The sequence below is a fragment of the Ambystoma mexicanum genome, chromosome 6q (genome assembly GCF_040938575.1).
Source record: "Ambystoma mexicanum isolate Mex_15411 chromosome 6q, UKY_AmexF1_1, whole genome shotgun sequence".
NCBI lineage: Eukaryota > Metazoa > Chordata > Amphibia > Caudata > Ambystomatidae > Ambystoma > Ambystoma mexicanum.
This window is the reverse complement of record NC_090937.1, coordinates 121,969,427-121,994,027: the sequence shown is the minus strand read 5'-3', so window position 1 is coordinate 121,994,027 and position 24,601 is coordinate 121,969,427. Positions and strand designations below refer to the sequence as shown.

General features: G+C 42.2%; 1 protein-coding gene across 2 annotated transcripts in view; it reads left to right on the top strand.

Moving 5' to 3' along the window:
* Positions 1-23,729, top strand: part of LOC138515816 (melanopsin-like) — an 894,150-nt gene extending 870,421 nt beyond the window's left edge. For both annotated transcript variants that reach the window (XM_069630561.1, XM_069630560.1), the window contains exon 10: positions 14,712-23,729. In XM_069630561.1, the coding sequence (XP_069486662.1) occupies positions 14,712-15,113 (402 nt within the window). In that variant the 3' untranslated portion in view covers positions 15,114-23,729. The remainder of the gene's footprint in view (positions 1-14,711) is intronic.
* The last annotated feature ends 872 nt before the right edge of the window (positions 23,730-24,601 follow it).

The following is a 24,601-nucleotide window of genomic DNA, read 5'->3' as shown; positions in this document are numbered from 1 at the left end:
GTCTGCATTAATCGCTAATTGGGTGTTTAAGTCCAGGGCTCCGGCCGCTGCTAAGGAGTCAGGAGGCGTGCATAAGTTAATGGGTAATTTATTTGTCGCTCCTTTAGTCAAGAGCACCCCTAGAGTGCTCATAGGAGGAGGGATCAACAACGGCTGCTTTTCTCCCGTTGTTTCCCTCCCACCAACCACACAAAATGTTCTAATGTCAATCATTAGAGAGCACCCACGCTGATTATTGGCGGATTTTGATATTCTCGCCAGGTGTATGGTACGTGAGGATGATTTTGGTGTAGAAATCGCCTCTTTGGAATACGCCATAATTTCGGTTTGTGCAGGCATTCCTGATTTCAATGTAAGTACCATTGTACCAGGGGCTCACATGGTCTCGATGTTAATAGTATTAGTGTTTAGTTAGATCTTAATAGCTACAAGAAGACAAATAGCGCTGAAAGACAGAAAGCACCTACGAGTTCTAGTACTTCAATGTGCTCGTACTATTATATGCCTCCCGCTGCCAGCTGACACCCGACAGGCACTTCCAAGCACTTCCCCATGCGCGGGCGCCAATGCGCATGGCCCGTGCCTTAAATAGGGATGCTGGGTAAGGAGGAGGGGCTAATAGCCAAGTCACTAAAAGAGGGGATAAAAGGGACAGATATAAGTAAGTAATACTTTGTTAAGTTCCCCGTAATCTTTAGAGGTTGTTTTCTGGTCCAGCTTCACAAAAAGTCCTGTACCGTGATTTACAAAATACATGTGGAAAAGGAAGAAAGCAGTCTCTCCAGCCAACAGGCACTTCCAAGCACTTCCCCAATGCGCGCGCACCAAAGTGCGCGGCCCGTGCCTTAAATAGGGATGCTGGGTAAGGAGGAGGGGCTAATAGCCAAGTCACGTGATTCACAAAATACACGTGGAAAAGGAAGAAAGCAGTCTCTCCAGCCGACAGGCACTTCCAAGCACTTCCCCAATGAAATAGAATGTTTGGGTTGAACGTTTGGCATGAGGGTTCTGGGAACGACAGTTGACAAGGTAACTTGCCATGAGGGAGGTCACCTGTCACCTTCTCTGTTAAGAAGAATAAAGACTAAAAGATAGATAACTGTACCGGTCTCTTGCAGATCATTTGTCATCATAACAAATACAATCCGCCAACACCTGCATTCTGGAAAATAGTGTGAATGTTCCAATAGGCTGTTATCCATTTATGAGTTAGAACCATTCAGATAACACTACCAAAGAAAATAAAAATGATACATCAAAACGTATTTTCTGCGGTTCCATGTAATAATGTCCCTGCAAAAATGTCGCCTGACAAAAAATGTTGCAGTTTTTTGTGCAGACATTCTTACATTTAACATGCAGGGGACACCCCCGCAACTCCTGTGTTTTTTTTAAATTTTTTAATATAGCATGGGACATCCCCGCAACCCGTCCCCATATGTAATGTCACCATATAAAATGGTGCGTCACCAGTGGCTTTTCTCGGCGACATTATGCATGGGGAAATTATTACCTGATATCTTTTCTGCAGCGTTCAAGCAATTCATTGCCGTATATTGCATGTAAGTGCTAGACAGGGGTAAGCGAAAGGAGATGGTGCGTGGTAGGATAATGTGTGTTAGTATGGCAGAAAGGAGATGGTGCGTGGTAGGATAATGTGGTTAGTATGGCTGAAAGGAGATGGTGCGTGGTAGGATAATGTGGTTAGTATGGCAGAAAGGAGATGGTGCGTGGTAGGATAATGTGTGTTAGTATGGCAGAATCTTATTCCGCACTATGATTGATTATTCTTCTGTCAAATCTATGTTCTTTTCAGGAAAATTCCTGCAGTTTCGTTAATGGTGCAGGGAAGGCATAAGTGGTGATGCTTATTAAATTGCCCCTGAAACAGGAAATACATTTTTTCCATGGCCACGCCCTCACCGGCCCGTCATCCGACCGGTTGGAGAGGTGGAACTATAATAAATATATTGGAGTGTTTATGCCAACAAGGGGCGTTTCTATTGGAACAGAGAAATGCTGCCAGGGTTCTCAGCAGCCCTCAGAATGGATTGTCTACCCCCCTGTGCCTCCCGCCTAACCTCGGAGAGTAGGTAAGGTGTAGGAGAAAGAGCCACAGGAATGCCGCGGTTCAAAGGGCAGGCCAGTGAGGATCGGGTTCTACTTACTCTGTTCAGCAGAATCCAATCCTGCTGCTGCTCCGCCCACATTCCACTGATTCGCAAACGTGATACTGGACGTGCCAAACCCTTCTGAACAGGTATACTCACTTGCGTGAATATGCCCACCCACGGGAGTGCACTTGGTTGGCCGCAGGGCACAGGTGGAGAATACATTTTTGTCACGTTAGCCCAATGTGAAAAACAATTGGGGCCTTGGCACGTTTGCATTACAGTCTGGGGGCACCGTGAAGTCTTCGGTTTCAAATCCGGTGGATTGAAAATAAATAGAAAAACACTCCCAGAAATAAGCTTCTACTATTTATAAGTAAGTGTTGCCTTTGGATTTAGCGCCACCTACTGGCAGAGTTCAGAAGAAATAATCTATCCAGTAACATTATGGTCGTGGAAAGTAAAAACAGGCTGCAACCTCTCCATGCAATTTGTCCTATCCTGCGAAGAGCTCTTAAAGGAGAAGCTCTGGGGCTTGCTGATGAATAAACTACATGTTCATGCCCTCTGCTTGGTGCCTTGTTGCTGGGTTAAGAAATACTACGATCAATGGCCTCGTTTAGAGTTAAACTGAAAACATGAATAAATGTGAACATGCTGAAATCACACATGTTTACGCATTTACATATCATTAAATGTGTGAAAAGGGCTGAAATGTGTAGTGGTAAATGAGTGTTGGCATTTTACCACTTGCCCAATGAGTGCCGACTGCAGAGCTGGTGCTTGGCAGATCGTCAGATTGCCCATTACTTGACCGATGCATAAAGTAGAAGTTAAGAAATTAAAAATAGCCAGATAATCATGTACACTTTGTATATCAAGAAAAGATATATATGGACTACCTGTGCTAGACCGGGCATTACTGCGAGGTGTCGGGACCCACCCAGGATTTGAGATACTTTCTCTGCGTATCTTATTGTCTTAATCAGAAACATTAAGGGGTGCTTGGGTCATTAGTCATTGCCAACTTATATGTATTGTTTGGACTAAAACAATAATCCTTTGTTTCATTTAGCAAATGTATTCAGTTAAGTCATGCCCAAAAATTAGGCCGTCGTGCTTCGAGCACAGATTTGCTCTTCATCAGGGTTTCTTGGACATCTTAATGGGTTTCCATATTGCTCTGTTTTTTTATTCGTGGGCTCCTTCCTTGGTTACAATAAACCTCAAAGAGTTCTATTGATATCGATGATATCGATTTATGCTGTTGCAATCTGATTGCTCCCCTCTTTGTTATTTAGTGATGGTTCATGGTGAAGAGGGGTATGTAAGATGCCCTGTGATTTGTTAGCCAGTTGGTAGCTGTGGTCCTTGCTGCATTGTGCTGTGAAAACATAAATCGATTTCATGGCTCTTAATGGTTTGCATTGCCCAGGCCCACCAGGCAATGCTTAATTATTACAGCACTTATAAGTAAGAAGAATCTGTCATGAAGCACTATATAAATTGTTTCTATTATGATGTTCTCTTCAAAAATGTGTGGTGTTGTAATCATGCCAGTGTACTGCGGGTTGCCTTGGAACTCACCAGTAAATAAATTACAAAAGTACTCAAAAAAGAAGTGTACGCCAGGTAGGAAGTATTTATTCTGGGCTCAGTTACAGCAGGAAAAGCAAAATTCAAATAGAATGTGGAACGGAACTGCATGAAAATCGCTGCCGAAGTTATGCCCCAGAAATGGAAACTTTTATAATGGTAAAAACGAATTAGCATCAAAACACATTGCAACACTTAGTTGATCCCCCCCAAGTGAAGCTTATTGGAAGGGCTATGTTATCCCCTTGTAGCGGGGCATACATTATCCAAAAATGATTGGGTCCCGCACCACACCGCCTTCAACTCCCGCTATGATGTCACAGTCCAACCCACTGTTCCCACAACATGGTGCCAAAACGTTGAGAGATGTGAGATGAACGGCAGATCTTTATTCATCTGCCACCGGACATCAACACCAGCTTCCCATGAGAACACAACCGATCATGGCAACTACAAGAGCCTTGAACTGTTAGCAAGTTATGGACTTAATGGTGCAGCCTAGGAACTCTTTTAGCCAGCGTCCCATGCTGAGAAGTGCTAAGTGGTGATTTCAGACCACCATGGGCATTTTGAAACCGTCAGTAGACCAGTTTCCAGAACTAATATGCTGAATTATAAAATGAGTGTACAGTTGCTGCCTTTCCCTGGCACCCATGAGCTTCACTTCCTGACCTCAAATGTATCGAGAGCTGTTTAGTTCTTTCTGCAAGAGCCTGAGAATGTGTCGTTTGCGCAACGTGCTGCCAGCAACTGCTGCCGCTAGGCAAATTAATAAAAATGTGAATTTATTTTCTATCTAGAGTGAGCACCCAGTCCTGTTTGCAGTGCCTAAATCTAATGTTATATCCCACATACACACCTGTAATTCAAGCCTTTTTACCTCTAGGTTACTTATTTAAAACACCATTAATAGGGGCATTCTCGGGCCTAATGCATAATCCTATGCGGCCATCACAAAAGCTTCCCTCCCCTTTTAGGGTGCTACACCTGCAGCTGATAAGTTTGCACATGTTTACTGCGCATAACTTGCATTTCCACTACACCAGGATCATGTGTCCAAATATTGAATGCTCTGCTGACAATTCACACTTAAGACCTTTGCTATCTACTTCACTGACAAACTTGTTGCTGCATGACTAGCTGGCAGGCCAAAGTGCTGCCTCGCCAGTCACAGCTTCAGAGCATCTTGGATACCTTGAATGGAGTGGTTGCTGCACCTCTTTACATTTGAGCCACTGGCATTTGTGTATCCAGGTTTATTGTTGATGTTTTGTATGGCACATTGTGATTGATTTATTTGTCCTGTTTTGCTGCGTTTTGGTCTTATATGTGGAACAGTGCCTTCGACATTGGTCATGAGAGGGAGAGACAGAGAGAACGAGAGAGAGATAGAGAGAGAGAGATAGAGAGCGAGAGAGAGAGAGAGATAGAGAGCGAGAGAGAGAGATAGAGAGCGAGAGAGAGAGATAGAGAGCGAGAGAGAGAGAGAGAGAAACCAAGACATTTATGAAAAATGGGCCTAAGCATCAACTTTTGTCCAGTATAGAGTGGCATTATTTCTATGGAGAAGCAAACATATGTATGTTCCTATCAGAAAAGGGAGCTCCCTGCTGAAACAGGATGTTATTTCTGCCACCTGTGAAACAGTGCTTATCTGATGCATTGCACTCCAGTGGAAAGAAATAATATGGTTATTATTAATACTAATAATAATAATTTGCATATATATATATATCACACATTCACTGAAGGGGTATACATACTTAATTTTTATATACTGTAGAACTATTATTATAGAATAGAAAATGGCAAACATGTTAGCATCCTGAGAAGAATGAAACGTTGATTCAACCTTGCAGAAACCTGCAATTCACACGCAAATCTTAGTAACAAGTACTTAACACTCCACGTTAGCTGGCCAACACCTGACGTGCCATAAGAAACACACCCATTGGATACTTCTCACATTGTCCCGTGTGCAGTGAGTAATGCAAAGGTGTGTCTCCACATGCAAAAGGGTTTCCAGTGAGAACATGATGCTGCTCAGTATGCCAGGGTTCTGCGAAGCGTTCCAGGTGCTGCTCAATTCGTCACGCAGCTATTAAATATGTCTTGGTGCTACCCACTGGACGAAAGCGCTGCTTGGCTGTGGTTCAGCTCGATATACCAGGGTGTAGCTCAATAATCCACAGTACAGACAAATATTCCAAAGTGCTGCTCAATATCCGATGGTGCTGCTCGATATGGCAGGATGTAGGTCAATATCCAGAGTAGAGGTAAATATTGCAAAATGCTACTGAATTTCATATGGTGCTACTCAATGTGCCAAGGTGTAGCTCAATATCCAGAGTACAAGTAAATATTCCAAAGTGCTGCTCAATATCCGATGGTGCTGCTTAATATGCCAGGATGTAGCTCATTGTCGAGAGTACAAATACATATTCCAAAGTGCTGCTGAATATGCTATTGTGCTGCTCAATATGTCAGGGTGCAGCTCAATAATGAAGAGTACAGGTACATATTCAAAAATTCTGCTGAATATGCTATGGTGCTGCTCAATATGCTAGGGTATAGCTCAATAATACAGAGTACAGGTACATATTCTAAAATTCTGCTGAATGTCCTCTGGTGCTGCTCAATATGCCAAGGTGCAGCTCAATAATCCAGAGTGCAGGTAAATATTCCAAAGTGCTGCTGAATATCCTATGGTGCTACTCAAAATGCTAGGGTGTAGCTCAATAATCCATAGTCCAGATGCATATTCCAAAGTGCTGTTCAATATGCTATGGAGCTGCTCAATATACACAATCTAATACTGGAAAACAATCTCGACCTCCTCGCCATTACTGAAACGTGGTTACATGACACAGCAGGACCCTCACTGTCCCTCGCCATGCCAGATGGCTACTCTATTCTTAGAGAAGATAGACTATCCAACATAGGAGGTCGAGTTGCAATTATTACCAAGACCTCTGTCCCTATTAGGACCTCCCCCTGCCTCTCTTACCAGGCTATAAAACCCTGCTCGCCAAAATTTTACCTGGCCCCCAAATCACCATGAACATCATCCTGCTCTATCGCCAACCCAGCAACCTTAACACACCTGAAATTGATATCCCATCGCTTATCGCACCAATCCTCGAAGCTAATACTAAGATCCTACTCCTGGGAGACTTCAATTTAGGGTTTAATGACCACTCTGACCAAAAGGCCACAGCCCTCAGTACCACTCTCCTTGAGATGAACCTTAGTCAAGCCGTCACAGTCCCCACACATTCTAAACGAAGGATCCTTGACTGGATCTTGAACTGCAACCTGCCCATCATGATCTCAGCAATTGACCCTCTTTACCAACCCACCAACCCCAATACACCACGCAATAAATATGCCAGGGGCAAGTTCAACAATCTAGAGTACAGGTAAATATTCCAAAAAGCTGCTGAATATCCCATGGTGCTCCTCTCTATGAAAAACTGCTGTTCTATAAATCAGACCACTGACAACAAATCCAGCATGCTGCCCAATATGCCCTGGTACTGGGATCCTCTTTCTTACCTGCTAGCTGTATCCTTGTTCATCCATGTGCCTAGTGCTGCCCGTTGGTGCACACGCTAGGGGCTAGGAAGCTGAGGAGTGTGACATGGGCTCTATTTGACAGTAAAGGCCTGATTTACAAAGTGTTTCCCAATGGGACTGCGCCATTGTAAAACTCTTTGGTAAATCAGACCCTAAATGGTTAAACAAACTTTTTTATAGTTTGTAAGGGCGCTCAGAATAATTACTGGCAATGTTAATTCGCAAAATACCCTTTCACGCGTCATTGCGTTTTTCTTAATACTGCTTGCAGATATCATATTGAAACCGGCCATGGAGAAAGTTAGGAAATAACATATCTAAAACTAAATATACGGTTGTGTACTAAGGCATAATCCTAGATCAGGAGCTGTTAAGAAAATCATGTGTAAATGCTGGTCCAGGAAATGTAGTCAGCTGACAAATAATCACCACTGTTTGCAATCTTGATATTTATATTATGACAGACTTGGAGAAAAGTACAGACTTTCAAACATTTATTTATTTCGTTTATTGGATATTTGTAAGGCGCCTATGCAACACATGGTGTTTCAAGGCACCACAAGATGGGGGGATAAGGGACAAATATAAAAATAATGGTCCTACTAGCCTTTTGACATTCGAATCGTGAAAGTGCAGTAACAAGAAGTGCGAGGGAGAGGGGGTGGAGGAAGAGGCAGCCTGCACGAATACGAAGTTCTAGGGTGGGAAGGGAAGTGCAGGGTAAGAGGAGACAGTGCAAGTGAAAGGGTGGGTGCAGGGGGAAGGGCAACAGGGGATAGGCAAGTGCTAAAGGGAGGCCAAGAGGGAATGTGCCAGGGAAATTGCATGAGGTGCCAGGGGTGAGAGTCCTCATGCGAAGTGCGAGGAGGGGGTGGGATGAAAGGGGGGGGGGGCTGGTGCCCTGTAGAGCTCAGAGGGAGCCAGGCAGCCAGTCACTGCAGGAGACAGGGGTGTTAGCAGGGGAGGGGGAGAAGGAAGGAAGACAAGAAAAGTTGGGTCTTGAGGAGCTTCCAGAACTTAAGGAGATCAGACTCAAGTATGAGAGGGGCAGGAAGACTATTCCAGGGGGAGGAGAGAGATCTTCCCCCCACTCTCTGCTTAGCAAAGCATCTGATCTGTGGAGAGTTGGAGCAAGAAGCTCTAGCAGGGAGGAATTTAGGGAGAGAGTTGAACGTAGCATGGTCCCAGGGCCCAGAAAGATTTGTGGATGATGCAGAGGGTCCTGAATTTGTTCCTAGCAGCAGCCAGGAGCCAGTGGAGAGATGTTAGGGCTGGAGCGATGCCGCGCCTCAGATTGATGCCAAGGATAAGTCTTGCAGTCCTATTATGGATTAGTTGAAGGGGTGAAGGGAGGATAAAGGAAGATTGAGCAAAAGGCTGTTTCAGTAATCCAATCTAGAGAGGACCAGAGCTCTGGAGACATTGGGCCTCATTATAAGGCTGGCGGCCGTGGTATGAACGTTGGCGGTAAGGCCCCGGCACCGTTCATACCGGGCCGCCACATTACGAGGTCTGGATAAGTCTTGCAGTCCTATTCTGGATTAGTACGAGTTCTGCTCGCAGGTTCCTGACAGCCCGCCAGGTCTTACCTGTGCGGCACCCGGAAGCATAACTCGAAATGCTGCCGGCACTGTGCTCCCCACCCCCATTCTGCCCTATGGGAGCCCGGCATTACCGCCTTCTGCGAATGGGCAATTACCGGCCCACTCATCTCGTAATGGGCCGGTTATTGCCCAATCGCGGGCGGCGGTGGCTGTAGCGAGCACAGCGGTAGCCATGCCTGCCATACAGGTAATGCATTGCCGCCATGCTCGTAATGAGGCCCATTGAGTTTCTGAGGAAAGGTGGGGAAAGGGAGACTGCCTCTGAGGGGGTGCAGCTAATAGTTGGCCTTTTTGTCAAGGTGCATGGTGTGAGGAGAGGAGAGATAGGAGTCAAAGATGACATCAAGGTTTTTTGCCTCACGAGGGGGTGAGAGGAGGGGACCCTTAGAGGGCAGCCAGAGGGAAGGAGGGAATAGCGGTCCAATTATAAGAAGGATGTTAGTCATACTGGCATTAAGTCAGAGATCATTGGCAGCACACTATGCCTGAATAGCAGTCAGACAGTCAGGAATGTGAGAGGAGGAAGAGGAGGCAGTAGAGGCAAGCTTGAAGTGAACTGCGTGTCATCTGCATAACACTGGAAGTGAGGAGAGAAGAAGGAGATCAGATGGGCTAGATGGATGAGGTAAATGTTGAAGAGTTACAGCGAGAGGATTGAGCCTTGAGGGACGCTGCAGGTGGCGAGTGTGCTAGGGGAGAGAAAGGGGCCCAGTTGAACCTGGGAAGGATGGTCTGAGAGGAATGAGGTCAACCCGTCAACTGCCAGGCCCATTACCAAGGGTGTCACAGAGCTGATTAGTCAGGATGGCAAGATTTACCATGTCAAAAGCAGAAGAAAGATCCAGAAGGATAATAAGAATGGTTGGAGAGTTGGAATCAAGATTCGAGAGTAAGTCTTCACGGGTGTTCGGTAGAGCAGTTTCCGTGCCTATGGCTGCTCTGAAGCCAGACTGGACGTTGTGGAGAAAATCAATGGATTCCTTGTGTAATGGAGATAGGGCGGTAGTTAGCAGGACAGTAGGGATCGGCAGAGTGCTTTGTGAGGAGCGGAGGCACAAGAGAGTGATTGAGGGGTAGCGGGAAGGAACTAGTGGCAAAAAAGCAATTACAGAAAACAGCCAAGGCTGGTGCAAGGGGGGCAATGGTGTCCTTGATTGTTCTGGAGGAGCAGGGGAGCACCTGTTTGGAGGAGACCTTCACATGAAGGACTGTATAGAGACGTCATCCAGTGATGTGGGCGAGAAAGTGGAGAGTAGGAGGGAAGGAGAAAGGGGAGCCAAGAGAGGCATGAGGGAGGGGAGTAGAGGATAGTGAGGACAGGATGTCCTAAATTCTGGTTAAGAAATGAAAGGCCAATAAGGTAGAGAGGGTCAGGGATGGCAGGAGACAAGTTGAGACTGCAGTAGGATTGGTGAGTTCCTTGCAGATTTTAAACAATTTGCCTTTGTTATTAGCGGTCTCAGAGATGTGGCTTGGATATAGGCCCTCTTCTTCGAGTGGATGGAGAATCTGTAATGCCTTTGAAGCAAGTAGCAGGCGAGTCTGTCAGAGGATGTGCCTGATTCCCACCACTTCCGCTCAGCAACTCTGCATTTGCGTTTCAGAGAGGCTAGGTCAGTGTCATACCAGGTGTTGCACTTGGAGGTAGGCTTCATGCGGATCCTCATGACAGAACCAAGGATGTCCAGGGTGTTGGTGATAGAGGGAGAAAGATTAGCAAGGGCAGAGTCAGTGTGGGAGTCTGTGGTCGGAGTGGGAGGGGGAATGAAAGTGGTGGCAAAAGCAGCAGCTGACACTTGATTCATCGGTTGAATGAAGGAGAAGGAGACTGGCAGTGCAGGCAGAGGCTTAGCCGAGGGACCTAAGAGCTCTAGGTGAGAGGACAGGAGAGCATGGTCAGACCATGAGAGAGGTGTAGTGAGAGGGTTTGGCGATGGGGGTGTCTGCTGAGATGAGAGCATCTAAGGTATATCCTGCTGAGTGCATTGGACTGGAGGGGTGAATGGTGAGGAAAAGAAATTCACAGAGGCTGTGGAAGAGTCCAGTGGCCGAAACAGAAGAGTCAAGGTGAATATTGAAGTTTCAGAGGAGAGTTTTAGAGGTGGAGGCAAACAGAGAGGTCAGACCACTCTGAAAGGAAGAGGGAGATCCGGGCAGGGGTCCTTTCCATATGGTGGCTCGAGTCAACGAGAGGCTTGGAGAAACACCAAGCTTGCAGATGAAGCATTCAAAGGAAGAATAGATCTGGGTGAGAATGATAGTAGCAGGGACCCATTCAGGGAAGAGCAAGGCTAATCTGCCTCCAAACCGGTTAGGCCTGGGTTTGGAGAGGATCTTGTAACCCTCAGGGAGGAGTGTGTCAAAAGGACATGACATTTGTAAATCAGGGTCATGTAAGTTGATAGTGTACGTTAGATGCATATTACAGTGAAAATTACAGTTTCAAGTAAGAATGGGCAAACCGGCCTATCTAAGCAATGGGGATTTGAATCTGCTCTAACGATTCGATCCATTTGGAGATGATCCTTGAAATGGTTTGAAACCTTTGAACCAGAGTTTGAGCTGCTCATATTGATATGAGTATTTGATGATTCAATGCATCCCAAACACTCTATGATAATATTGAATTATTGGATACTCGTGGCTAAGGAAATGATTCAATAGGACCATCATTTCCTGTCTGGAGCTATTCAGCTGCATAAATAGCAGAGAGACAGGCCACCAGGTCTTCAGTGCTTCAGCTATTCATTTAAAAAAAACTGAAATTGGTTCATGGCTGATTATGAGTTTGGTGGAACTTCCAGCGGAAATGCTGCACAACACATTCACGTTTGCTGGCACTCGGTCTGGCCGAATTATCATCAGATTGCAGGTGTTGTCCATAAAACTCCATTGAGATTTTGGAGGAAATACTTATGTGCTAATCCTGCCAGTGGTAATCCTCCACTATTTGGCATTGGAAGGGAGGATATTACTTCAGCACAGGTATCACTTCTACTTTAATACCAATCCTGGAATTTGGCAGTGCAGAAGAAAAGTGGCAGTAATTCCATTACTGACCCAAAATGTCATGGTAACAGAATTATCAACATTGTTTACCATACCGCCAAACCCATAATGAGCCCCAATACTGCTCTGTCACAAGCTGACATTTTTCCTATCCTGTGGTTTAATTTTAAAACATTGCTAAAAAAAGACATTTTTTCTGCTTTCAGTTTTTCTTACTAGGACCAGGGGTGTTGCTATGGCTGGAAAAGATCTTGGGCTATGGTAATGTCAGGACTGTAGCGACTCAGGGCTAGCTGACCTTTTAGTTGTAGCCCCTGAGCCTATAACTGGGGCTGTAACCAAAAGATGCAAGGCTATAGTCCCCTCAGGAACCTTAGTGACGCCTCTGACTAGGAAAAGCCAACTCGACACAGCTCGAATCAATAGTTGCCTATGGTTTGAAGAAAACTAAACAGATTCAAATCAGTATATGTCTATTGTTGAAAAAATCTCAAACACAACACAATGGACGAGTCGAATAGGGAATGGTGCATGTTTTCTCATTTACTTTTTTACAAATATCAATAAATGTAACTCATTTAATTCAGTCATTTTATTATCATCACATCTAAAATATCAAGTTTGTTTTTAAAAAAACATATCACAAAATATTTCTCACCAAAATTCATCTCACTATCAGTCATTCCTACCATTCATTCAATATTTAAAAATGTATAACTCACACCTCACTAGCTGACTCCTTAGTCAGCATTTTGTCTATTTCTTTATGTAAAATGTCCTCTACTTCTGTGGCAGATAGTACTTCCTGTGCCTGAATCAATTACACAGTAAGAAAATAGTCTACATATGTTTCGGTTGACTAGATGGACATCACAAGTTCGTCCTCTTGATGACGCAACCTTCTTCAGGACTCTAATAGGGAATTATTATCATTCCCCTGTAACCACGTAGGGTGAGTTTTACCACTCGAACCTAAGCAAGAGACGGCGTATCTGCTATTTTTGTCTTGTTAGTTTCAATCATTAGTCAAACGAGGAAAGGGTTTCTTCTAGACCTAGTTGACACTCAACACCAGTACTTCAGGACGTAGTGCCATCTAAGCATGTTGTTCCAGACAAGATATTACTTGCTGTTATGCAAGTAATTCAGAACACGATTGCAAACGACCCTCTCTGTTCGTTTCTGATCTGGCTAATCCGCATCCAAAGATGTCCTTAGCTCCGGTCCCCCTCTTTCACTCTGTATCGTTCCTCATCCGTTTGTGAAGAGCGCAACTACCGTCGCACACAAATTAAAATGCTGACTAAGGAGTCAGCTAGGGAGGTGTGAGTTATACATTTTTAAATATTGAATGACTGATAGTGAGTTGAATTTTGGTGAGAAATATTTTGTGATGTTTTTTAAAAAACAAATTTGATATTTTATATGTGTTGATGATAATAAAATGAATATGAATGAAATGAGTTACATTTATTGATATTTGTAAAAAAAGTAAATGTGAAAACGTGCACCATTCCCTATTCGACAGGTCCATTGTGTTATGTTCGAGATTGTCACTAGCCTGGAGGACCAGAGTTTGACCAGGCACCCCTTTATTTATAAATATTGTTGAAAAAAGTAATTAACCTAATTCAAACGTTATTGAGCTATTGGATCAAGCTGATTAGAGACGTGTATGAATCGAATAGGATATTTATTGACTTGGCTCACTTCCACTCTTGAGACATCTCTACGGAGAGTTGTATGGCTATATCCAAATTAAACTATTTTAAAACTGTCATTTGAGTCAAGCACTTTAAGGCTCGTCTATCCCTAGCTTAAACACAACATGGTCAATCTCTATGTGCCAGGGGTGGCATTCCTTGCCGAGATTGCAGGGCCGACGATTACAAGCGATGATAGATATGGCTAAGCCTCATGCATGGACTGTGCCTTCTGCAACCACTGCTACACCATTGAAAGAGGCGAGCTGAGAAGTTTGTTTTCTTTTAGGTGTATCAATGATGGAGAAAAAAATGTATATGTGAATGTGATATCTTGTTGCGATATAGGGTATCGTGTCATGTAAAAAAATCAAATCGGGTGTCAGCCAGAATTATTGTCGTTATTTGTCATTTTGTTTCCTGCTTGCTTAAACTTGGGTAGAACATTGCAGTGAGAGTTTAATCAGTTCTCTCTTTGTCAGGTTGCTGTTCTTGCTTCCAGTTTGCTGGTGACGTGCTGACAATTTCAGACTTTCTTCATTTTCCTGCATAAGTAGTATCTTTTACATTGTAAAAACATCAGAATACAGATTTCCAATGAAACTTTCCATTGAATTTGACCATTTCAGCGTATTGTCTGGTATTTTCATTCGGTCCATTTTGATAGGTTACTGTATATTGTAAGAAAGACAAGGTTTATCACTTTAAAAGTGAAAGTCATGTGTATTTTCTTTTTGGCTTCATTGTCATTTACTCACATATATATTATAAGATTTTTATATAATACTGCATTGCTCCCATTTGGTACCCAATTAAGTGGTATTCAATGTATTACCTTCAGAAGGATGAAGGATTTGAACTTCTGACTGCACTCACTGATCTATCTTTCTGGCTATATATTCAATTAAACGATGGCTTGATCAATCCAGTTAATGGAAAAATGGAGGAAAAAACAGTTCATTTTGTGTTACCCAGACTCCCTAGTCCCGACTATTTTTACATCCAAATAATTACAATGGTGCAGCAAATTTGTTATTTTGATGACATTGTTAATAGGCAGCTTGAGGACGAATGTGCGAAACAAGTCTAAAAAATCTTTTAATTTATTCCAGGGTCTGCCTTCCTTAAGGTACTCCGTGAAGCCACAAAGGACACCTATGCCACTCAACACCCAAGACCTTCTTGTTTCTAGCTCAGTAAATGCAATCTCTTACCCTCTTGGCTTGGAGACTGGAATCAAACAAAGTACCCAAGATATTCAAATGAATAGGAGACTGGCAAGTGAAAGGAACAATAGCCTGGACTGGGTGATCCGTGCCACCATACCGCGCATTGTCATCATCCCTACTTCTGAAACAAACCTCTTTCAAGAACAAGACCATCTTAAAAATGAGGGCGAAGTAGATGAAGATGATGATTCTTTAACATTTCGAGTAAATACCAATTTGTTGGACCTAGAAGGGCTTAGCACATCCACAGATATTCTGAACGCTGTTGAGAAATTGCTTTCTTAGATGTGATAAATCCAACCGTCTTCACATTTCCAAAATTGACTTCTGCTTCAATAATACCTTCACAGATTTTTGAAATATGAAATGTCACGATTACAACGCTTTGTATTTCAGCCACACTTTATTCTCTAATATAAGATATGTTATTGCTTCCAATCAACCGTGTTTCAAGCACAAATAGACTATACACAAAGGCGGAAGTAAAGTTTAACATGTGTACGAGCACTTAATACCATGTTTGGAAATACAAATAAATATGACTGCAGGCGAAAGAGGATATGAAAATGTAATCTTTTGGTGAGTATCTGCATAGCCCATGCAAAAAGGGCATTGCTTCTACCAGTAGCAAGTATTACCCACCACTTCTTACTTAGGAACAAAGATCTTAATTTAAGATTGACCCTGATATAAGTAACACCCTGCCTTGTCTTTGATTTGTAAATTAGACGTGGTTTTGACATCACACATGTATTGAGCTATTAATGAACTTTCCATAATTTGAGGCATTGGAAAAGCCATAACAAGCAAATCCCAGAAGCAAAAGAAAATATGTGTATGCACAGTATGAGATTTCTAATCACAACTAAAAAAAAAATCTGTTTGAGCCTGTCTCTGGTTGTCTTTAGCATCCACACATCGACACTCTAAGGACAATATTGAGAAAAGCAATAGAATGTCAATGTTATGTGAAGGGCACATGATAGAGAAAAGCTTTTACTGCCATCTGAAATATTGTCATTAATAATTATATGTAGTTCTCAATTTCATTGTATTAATTAATGTTTTACGTTAAACCTAGATTTTATTTTCGTAATGTGAACTAATGAAATGTTGTGTCTTCTGTGCAGGGGGACAACACAATGATAGTCTTCCCTAGTCTCGTGTAAGTATCCAGGGACTTTGGTTTGCAAGGTGATAATATGGTGAGACTTATGGAGGGGATATTACCTCTCCACTACCACTTGTACAATGCTATCTCTATGTCACCACTCTTCTAATAGTGGTGTTGCTCAATATACAAGTCTTTCTGTTGAAGTAAGGATGGCTGATTTTCCCACTTCCATGTCTCTATCGGGCAAAGACATAACCATATCTACAAACTTTGCTTCTTTCATTTTTCACCAGGTTCCTTTTTTTATGATATGTGAGAGAAAGAGTGAAACCTGAAATGGTATAGAAGCAACACATTAAGAGATATGAGTGCATACATGCCAAAAAAAATCATCCAAAGGCATAGAAGACCAAACATCAATAATGTTCTTTTTGACTCAAAAATAACTCAGGTAGAAGCAATAAACCAATGAAATTTGATTCCAAAATGTGTGAGCTATCAAGTGACTATATAAATGAGAGGTGTACAATAACGTTTGGCATTAACAAATTTTTTCGGGAAAAAAACACATTCCCAAAGGTTAACAGTGATTTGAACTCAATTGCTTTCAAACTGGCCAGCGTGCAACTCCAAAACAATAACTTTCACAATAAACAGTGAACTTGGCTTGCAATGGTAGACACAGTTCCAACACAAAGAAATGGGATGTTGGGGCTACAACAAGCTTGTCTCGCTCCAGTATAATTTTAATGCCATTGATGTCCGGCTGTGCTCAGGGCTGCTGTCAAACCTGCTGGAAAAAGATGTTTTATTGCCTTCTTTTAGGAATGAATGGGTCAGTTGAAGGATGATGAATGAATGGATGATTGAATGAATCAATCAACCAATGAAATAACTGATATAGCACAGCTTTGCAAACTGAATTACCTCACATTGTTGCCTAAATTGATACCTGCAGCTTGGGCTAGTGTGTGATCATCCAGATAGTGATGATTCTGTGATTCACCGTAGTTTTACCAGCACTTCTGTTTTTCCCGGATGTGTTTGTGGTATACAGTGTTTTCATTGATAAATGTGTAATTGAAAGATGTTTCATAAAAAATGTGTCATTGAAAAAGTTTTTCATCGAAAAAATCTGTCATTGAATTTTTCCTTATCTAAAATAAATATATGTATGTTTGGGTGGGGTAAAGAGGTAAATTTGGAAAACAGGTGTTTGTGGGGGACCCCCTTATAAAATAAAATATTAGTAAATGTTTGGGGTGTTTTAAAGGGCAGAAAATGGAGGGTTGTTCATGTTCAATGATAAGGTTTTCGATGAAACTTCTTTCAATGAAACATTTTTCAATGAAAAGACATGTAAGCATTTTTGTTTAGATAATTCAGATTAAATTATTGTTCAGTCTTTGCCATTCACAAATAAGCACCCATATCTACTCGGACTGATTTTAAGATCAATCACCTGTTTCACAAAATTGTTTTTCAACCTCTTTATTTAGAGATCCTATGGAAATCATATTAAATGTAAGGCAAGGGTACACTGTAAGGCCAGGGGTTGACTTTATAATCTTGACCTGACATTTGTTTTCCTATAGGATTAGTGTACATATCTCTGTTGTCCGAACTCTATCCGGCTCGAGCATTACAGTACCATCTTCGGGTTCTATAAGGTCATTTTCATCCATGGGCCACATTTCATAACCGATCTGAGGAATTATAACCTCATAGTTTCCTATGCAAATCTCCACTATTTAATTGAGGGATTCCTCTGATTTCCTGCCTTTGAAGTACATCTGACTTTATTTTGAGCCATCATCCCAAATTCCAGCATCGGTGTCCAACTTGAGATATGCACTTTGCAAATAGGCCATTTATAGTGGCCAATAGACATTTTCATTAGTACATTAATGTTCATTCACGACTAAACACTATTTCTGAATTAGTTATCTCAAGTTTTTAAACTCTAATACTGCCTCACTTCAATGCACCTGCATTCTGGGTGCATATGTCACTTGCGCATCAGACAATGTATATACTCCAATAAGAGCGTTGTGATAATTCAACGCTATCTCCCACCTGTAAAACTGAAACCATCAGAGAAGAGTATATTAACTAAAGATACTCTTGGGGAAAAGAGGAAAGGCTTCCGAAGAAGTGGTGCCTAAATTGTTTTTGGCAGTTATTCTAAAAGTGTAAACATGTTTCAGATATACTAACGCCAAGCATGGAATATTCAATGTGTAAGCATCCCTTTATCAAAGGCACTTCAGAACTGATTACTGCAATTCTCTATCTTATGTCTTCTGGAGAGGAACAGAGAAGTGTCTCTTTGTGAGACATGCTTGCACACAATACCAACATCTAAACTATATCATTTGAGTCACACAAACCTTCATTCACTTAATTTTTGGCTCTCTTGGATGAATTGCGAAACATGCTGTAAACATGCATGTAAAACCGAAAACCCCTTGAAATTCGCCAGTTATGGCAAGCTAAGCAACCATAACTTGTGCCACCACCGTGCACTGCTAAGACTAACACCCAGGACATCAAAGATGAGATAACAAATGTTATTGATGACATCACTGATTACATCACATGTGAAATACATTTTGATGAAAAGTCCCTACAAGGAGTTGAGTTTATATTGTTGTTAACAAGATGTCAAGGGTGATCAGGAGACCTATCGTGAACTACTTAATCTATTAAATAATGTACTCCTCTAAAATCATTGTATTGGAGTGTTGTTGTTAATACAGAAACCTAATCATATATAAACATAGGCAATGACGGCAGCATGCACCATAGAAGTACACTATTTATAATCTTGTAATTTTGGATAGTACAATAATGAATGCTACTTTATCAGAGTTTTGAGTAATGTTGAACATGTAATAACTAGCTAACAATTCAAGACTTAGAAGACTTGTGCTGGTGCAAACAATACATATGAATAACCACAATGTATACAAATCAGAGGCACATACAGGGAAACTAAAGTAAGGAAGAAAGAAATAGCATCATCAGAAAATGTTAATGACATTAAAGTGTATCTTCATGTCTACAAATGAATTGTATGTTTGAGGCCTGCTCATTTCCCCATGTATGTGCACCATGAGCTGAGACCAAACCTTAAGGAAAGTACTTAGAGAACATATGACAAGGTTAACGTCTCGATATTTTAGCACCTTTTTCAATTTTAATATTCTAACTGTCAGTGAACAAAACCACCTGGCCTATATATGTCAGTGAACAAAAATAAGTGGCCCAGGCATGTGACATCATCAATGACATTTGTGATATCATCTTTGATGTCCTGGGTGTTAGTCTTAGCAGTCCACGGTGGTGGTGCCAGTTATGGTTGCTTAGCGAATTTCAGCGAACGTCCCTTTAACACATATTTTAATTGAATTTCATAGGTTTTTATTAGTTCAACTTAACCATTACGTCCCCGTTACAAAGTTTTTCATTGAATTTCATAGGTTTTTATCAGTGCAACTTAACCATAACGTCCCTTTAACAAAGTTGTTTCACTGAATGTCATGGGTTTTTAGCAGTGCATGCTCTTTTCCTACAACTTACTAATATCAAACTTACCACAATATAGCAACACTTCTGTCCAATTTACAATGTTTCAATTTAAAGCTCTGCCATTTGCCACCTTCTAGCATCATTTTTAACTCTTCTATACACTTTTTGCAACTTTCTCCACTGTTTTTGCATCTGTCGATGTCCGCAAACATCTAATATCATCACAGACCTTCCGGACAGTACCACGTGACCATGCGCTCACACGCAGCATGTTGACGTGTCTGCGAAGGCGTCCGCACTTCGAGATTGGGTCCATGCTTGGAAGACTGTTTGGAACTGCATTTTTTGACTGATCTAGTAACTTTCAAGCTCAAAAAGTACCCTTGCACAGCACCTACACCTATACTTACTCATTATCCATTAACAATCTAGTACAAAGCACATACTTGGAAGAATATTAGTAAAACTGCTATTTCCCTTACAAAAATGGAATCAGATATTGACCTCCTTCCTCCCCAAGAGCCACCACCACCACCAGCTGGAGGAGCTACACAACAGAAAAAGCGCAGTACTTCCAAAGACAATGAAGAGGACCAAGAAGATGAGGTAGAAGACGTGCCTACATCTAGCACCCAGTATCATGGATGTGGCAGTTCTTTATTACTGTTGGAAGTGTTCCAAAGGCTTAAGATACCAAAATGAAATGCACAAAGCGGGAACCCGGGTGCTAAAAAAGATTTCTTCCTACAGCGGGACGCCTGCAGCACCCCGCTGTAGGAAGGAAGGATTTTCCTTCCTACAGCGGGACGCCTTGGGCGTCTCATTGTAGGAAAGACAATCCTTTTCCAAGATTGCCACCATGGAAAGAGAAGGCGGTGCTCCGTACAGAGCCCCTCTTCCCTTTCTATGGGAGCCTGCAGAACCCTATCACCATATTACCACGAGTACATTTTTTTTTCCTTTCAAACCTTTCCTACTTTCGAATAACTTTACCACATAGCCGGTCCCAGGTGTACATGGCAACTTTAACACAATTTTTCATCCGTAACAGGGGATACCAGCCCGACAGCCCAAGTTATCGGCCCAAGCGAAGTGTGTCTGTGTGCGCCCTGATGTCTGTGGGCTTTAGCGTGTTATAAATAAATAAATAAATAAATAATGAGGACTCCGGACCATTATCTTCCTTTGCAGCCCCTGCAACGGGGGATAAAGGCCATTAGCAACCCTGGTTCCCAAAGCGGGAAGCTGGGGTACTAAAAAATAGATTTCTCTTCCTACAGTAGGAAGGAAGGATTTTCCTTCCCACAGCGAAATGCTCTGGCGTCCCGTTGTAGGAAGGACAATCCTTTTCCAAGATGGCCACCATGGAAAGAAAAGGCGTGACTCCATACAGAGCCCCTCTTCCCTTTCTATGCAGAACCCTATGACCATATCACAATGAGCACATTTCTTTCCCTTTCAAACCTATCCTACTTTTGAATAACTTTACCACACAGCCGGTCCCAGGTGGACATGGCCACTTTAACACCATTGTATGTCCCTCGCAGTCATGGCCAGTAGCCAGATTGTCTGTGTCTTGACCTTATGCCATGACTCAGACAATCTGGCTACTGCCCACGGCCACAGGCGATACCTCAGTCACCATATGATATCTGACTATTTTTTGTACCTACATTATGACACTTGTCAAAAAATAAAACACTGGCACATTTGCAAAACCATGCTTTAATGTCCTTGCCAATGCTCCTCACGAGTTTGCTCGAAAACTGCCCAAGTTTTATTTTTTCAAAAGTGTCAAAATGTATGTGCATAGTCATATAACTTAGCCCCCACTTGACAACATCCATTCAGTCTTTACAAAAACATTGAAGGTTGGGTGTATAATCTTTCTCAAAACATTTGTCCACATTCGTCAAATAGCAACAAAGTTATAAGCCATCTAAAAATGTTGAGACACCCCATTTATTTTGCCCCCTCTTGAGAAAATCCCACCAAACTTTAGAAAACCATTTATATCTAGATCCAAAATCATTTTGCCAAATGTTGTGCAGCTTCATCAAATGACACCACATGTATATGCCTTTATACTATTTTAGAACCCCCACTCTAATTGTGCCTCTCTTGACAGAATCCCACAAAACGTTGCAAAACAATTCAGGATTAGGTCTAGAATAAAATTGCAAAATTACATGCAGTTTCATTGAGTCGCGCTAAAGTTATAAGCCATCTAAAAACTGCTTTTCCCCAACCCTGTAATGCAGAAATATGTAGAGATGTCCTAGTACATCTGAAGTATCTGCAGATACCACAGGACTGCCCCAGGACATCTGGAGTGTTCACAGACTGTCGGGGGGTGAAACAACGCATTTGTTGGCTTCTTATGGCCATATCCCATCCCATCCTCACCCCCCCACCTCCCCAGAGATTGTTTGTTGAGTTTGACAAGTGCAATGTTGCTTTTATTTTTGTATGTTTTTGCCACGCTGTCCGTGAACCCCAAAAAAGTCTGCAAATCCAACATGGCGGGCCTTTCGCGGAAACCAGCGCTTTTCACGTTTTCTCACCACCCAGTCAGCGGCTGCGGTCTGATGTCCGCAGACTTTTCTAGGCCGATCAGAGACCAGTCCACGGACCGAACCCAGATGTGAGTCCGCGGACTGGACGTAGATATCACTAATCTTTTTGCATTACATTTTAGTCATTTAAAAAAAAACTACTGGCCGGATTTACACCAAATTAACAAACGCACGCTTTCGGGACCAAGCCGCCGCTCCTGTGAAAATCCATCCAGCGGTTTTGGGCTGTGAGTATCCCCTTATACCTTTGCCCCCCTTCACCAAACCTCACCAAACTCAGAGTGGGCCATATACTTTTTTGTGAAGTTTGGTGAGGATTCGTCCAGGGGGAGCAAAGTTATAAGCCACCCTAAAAGTGCTCTTCCTATAGGTTTAGCAACTTAACCATAACTACATGGCTACTACCGCAGGCCATGTAATATATATATATATATATTCATTATAGTGTGATGGTCGGCGAACTATAGTTAAGGCGAGTATCAAGTTCCATAGGAAACCTGAATATCGAATTGTTAGTAACGTTTGACTTGCATGACGGATTTGGCTGATATCTTGCAAGAAAAGCATTTATCAAGGCCCCCCCCTCAGATTGGAAATTTTGGCAAAGATTCATAAACAAATGAAAAAGTTATTAGGAAAGCAAAAGCACACTGTTTTTGCCCTAGTCCCATTCCTTTTCCCATAGCGAAAAAGTCCACATTTCTGCCCAGGGCAAAAACTGCCGGGAGGAATTTGACCAAATAAGAAACAAATTGGGCACAAAGTGTTGACTCGATTTCCGGGAGGGATCGGGGTTTATCCATCCAGTAGTCTTTAAAATATTTGAGGGGGAAGAGGGTGCACCCTTCTCCAAAAATTATAGCTATATCTCCCATGGTGCTTTGCAGCAGAGAGGCTTGAGGCTTTTCAGAAATGACAAAGCAGACATTTTTTCCCAAAATTCTATTGCTAATAAATTTTGACTTGCTGGATTGATTTGGATATTTTCCGAACTGAATGTTTCTCAGGGCAATGATTTATAAAATCAAAATGTAATTAAGAAAACAAAACACCACCGTTTTCAGCCCATTCATTTCCCATGGAGAAAAGATGACATTCTGAACAGCCGTAGCGAGGAAACCACAGATTTGGACCAAATAAGAAACAGCTTGGGCACAAAGCATTGACTTAATTTCTATGACTGGCTTTAGGTAAATTCCGCCAGGAGTTTTTAAAATATTCGACAGAGAAGGGGTGGCCCCTGCTACATAAAATCTATATATCGGCCTTGGTGCTCTGCAGCAGAGAGGCTGAGCGGGGCTAATATGTTTGTCTTGCTGGAAGAATTTTTATGAAATTTTCAAAACAAAAAGGTTGTCAAGGCACCCCACCCCCCCACCTCCGTCAAACTGGAAATCTTGGGAAAAATTCATTAAATAATGAAAAGGTTATTAAGAAAACATAAAAAATCATTTTTCAGCCTATTCCCATTAATTTAGTCATACTGAAAAAGTGGTGTTTTTGAACAGCCATAGTGTGAAAATAATCGCTTGGCAGATTTGGTCCAAATAAGAAACTATTTGTATACAAAGCATTGACATAATTTCCTTGACTGGTTTGAGGTAAATCCATCAATTAGTTTTTAAAATATTTGACAGACATGGGGTGCCCCCTGTAACTTAAAACATATATATATATATATATATATATATATATATATATATATATATATATATATATATATGTGGCCGTGTAGTTATGGTTAAGTTGCTAATCCCATAGGAAGAGCACTTTTTGGGTGGCTTATAACTTCGCTCCCCCTGGACGAATCCACACCAAACTTTGCAGTATATGGCCCACTCTGAAATTTCTTGCAAAGTTTCGTGAGGTTTGGTCCAGGGGGGGCAAAGTTATGGGGGGTCCCAAAAGTTCTTTTTTTCCCATAGACTGAATGGGGGAAAAATGTGCTCACACCTACAGCCCAAACCGCTGGACAGATTTTCACCAAATTTGCGGCAGCAGCAGCAGCTTGGTCCCGAAAGCATGCGTTTATAAATTTGGTGAAAATCCGTCCAGTAGTTTTTTTAAAACAACCAAAAAGTAGGTCACAAAAAATGAGTGATATCTATGGCCGCTCCGCGGACACACTTCCCTGTTCGCTCCGCGGAGAGGACACCGATTGGTTAATCGCTTGCGTCATGTCCGCGGACATGCGACATGTTGACTGATTGGATGGTGAAGAGCGTGAAATGCATCAGATTTTTGGAAATGCCCACCATCTTGGATTCGCGGGCAGCGGCCAGTGTCCATGGACATTGCGGTAAAAACATATAAAATAACACAATATTGCACTTGTCAAACTTATCAAATAATCGCAGAGAGGTGAGGGGTGATGAGGATGGGATGGGATATGGCTGCAAGAAGCAAAAACACAGGTGTTTTTTGCTGCTAATGTCCGCAAACAGTTTAGATGTTCACGAACAGTCCTGGGAAAGTTCGCGGACACCTCAGCATTACAGAGTTGGTGAAATGCAGTTCTTGGATGGCTTATAACTTTGGCGCCACTTAATGGA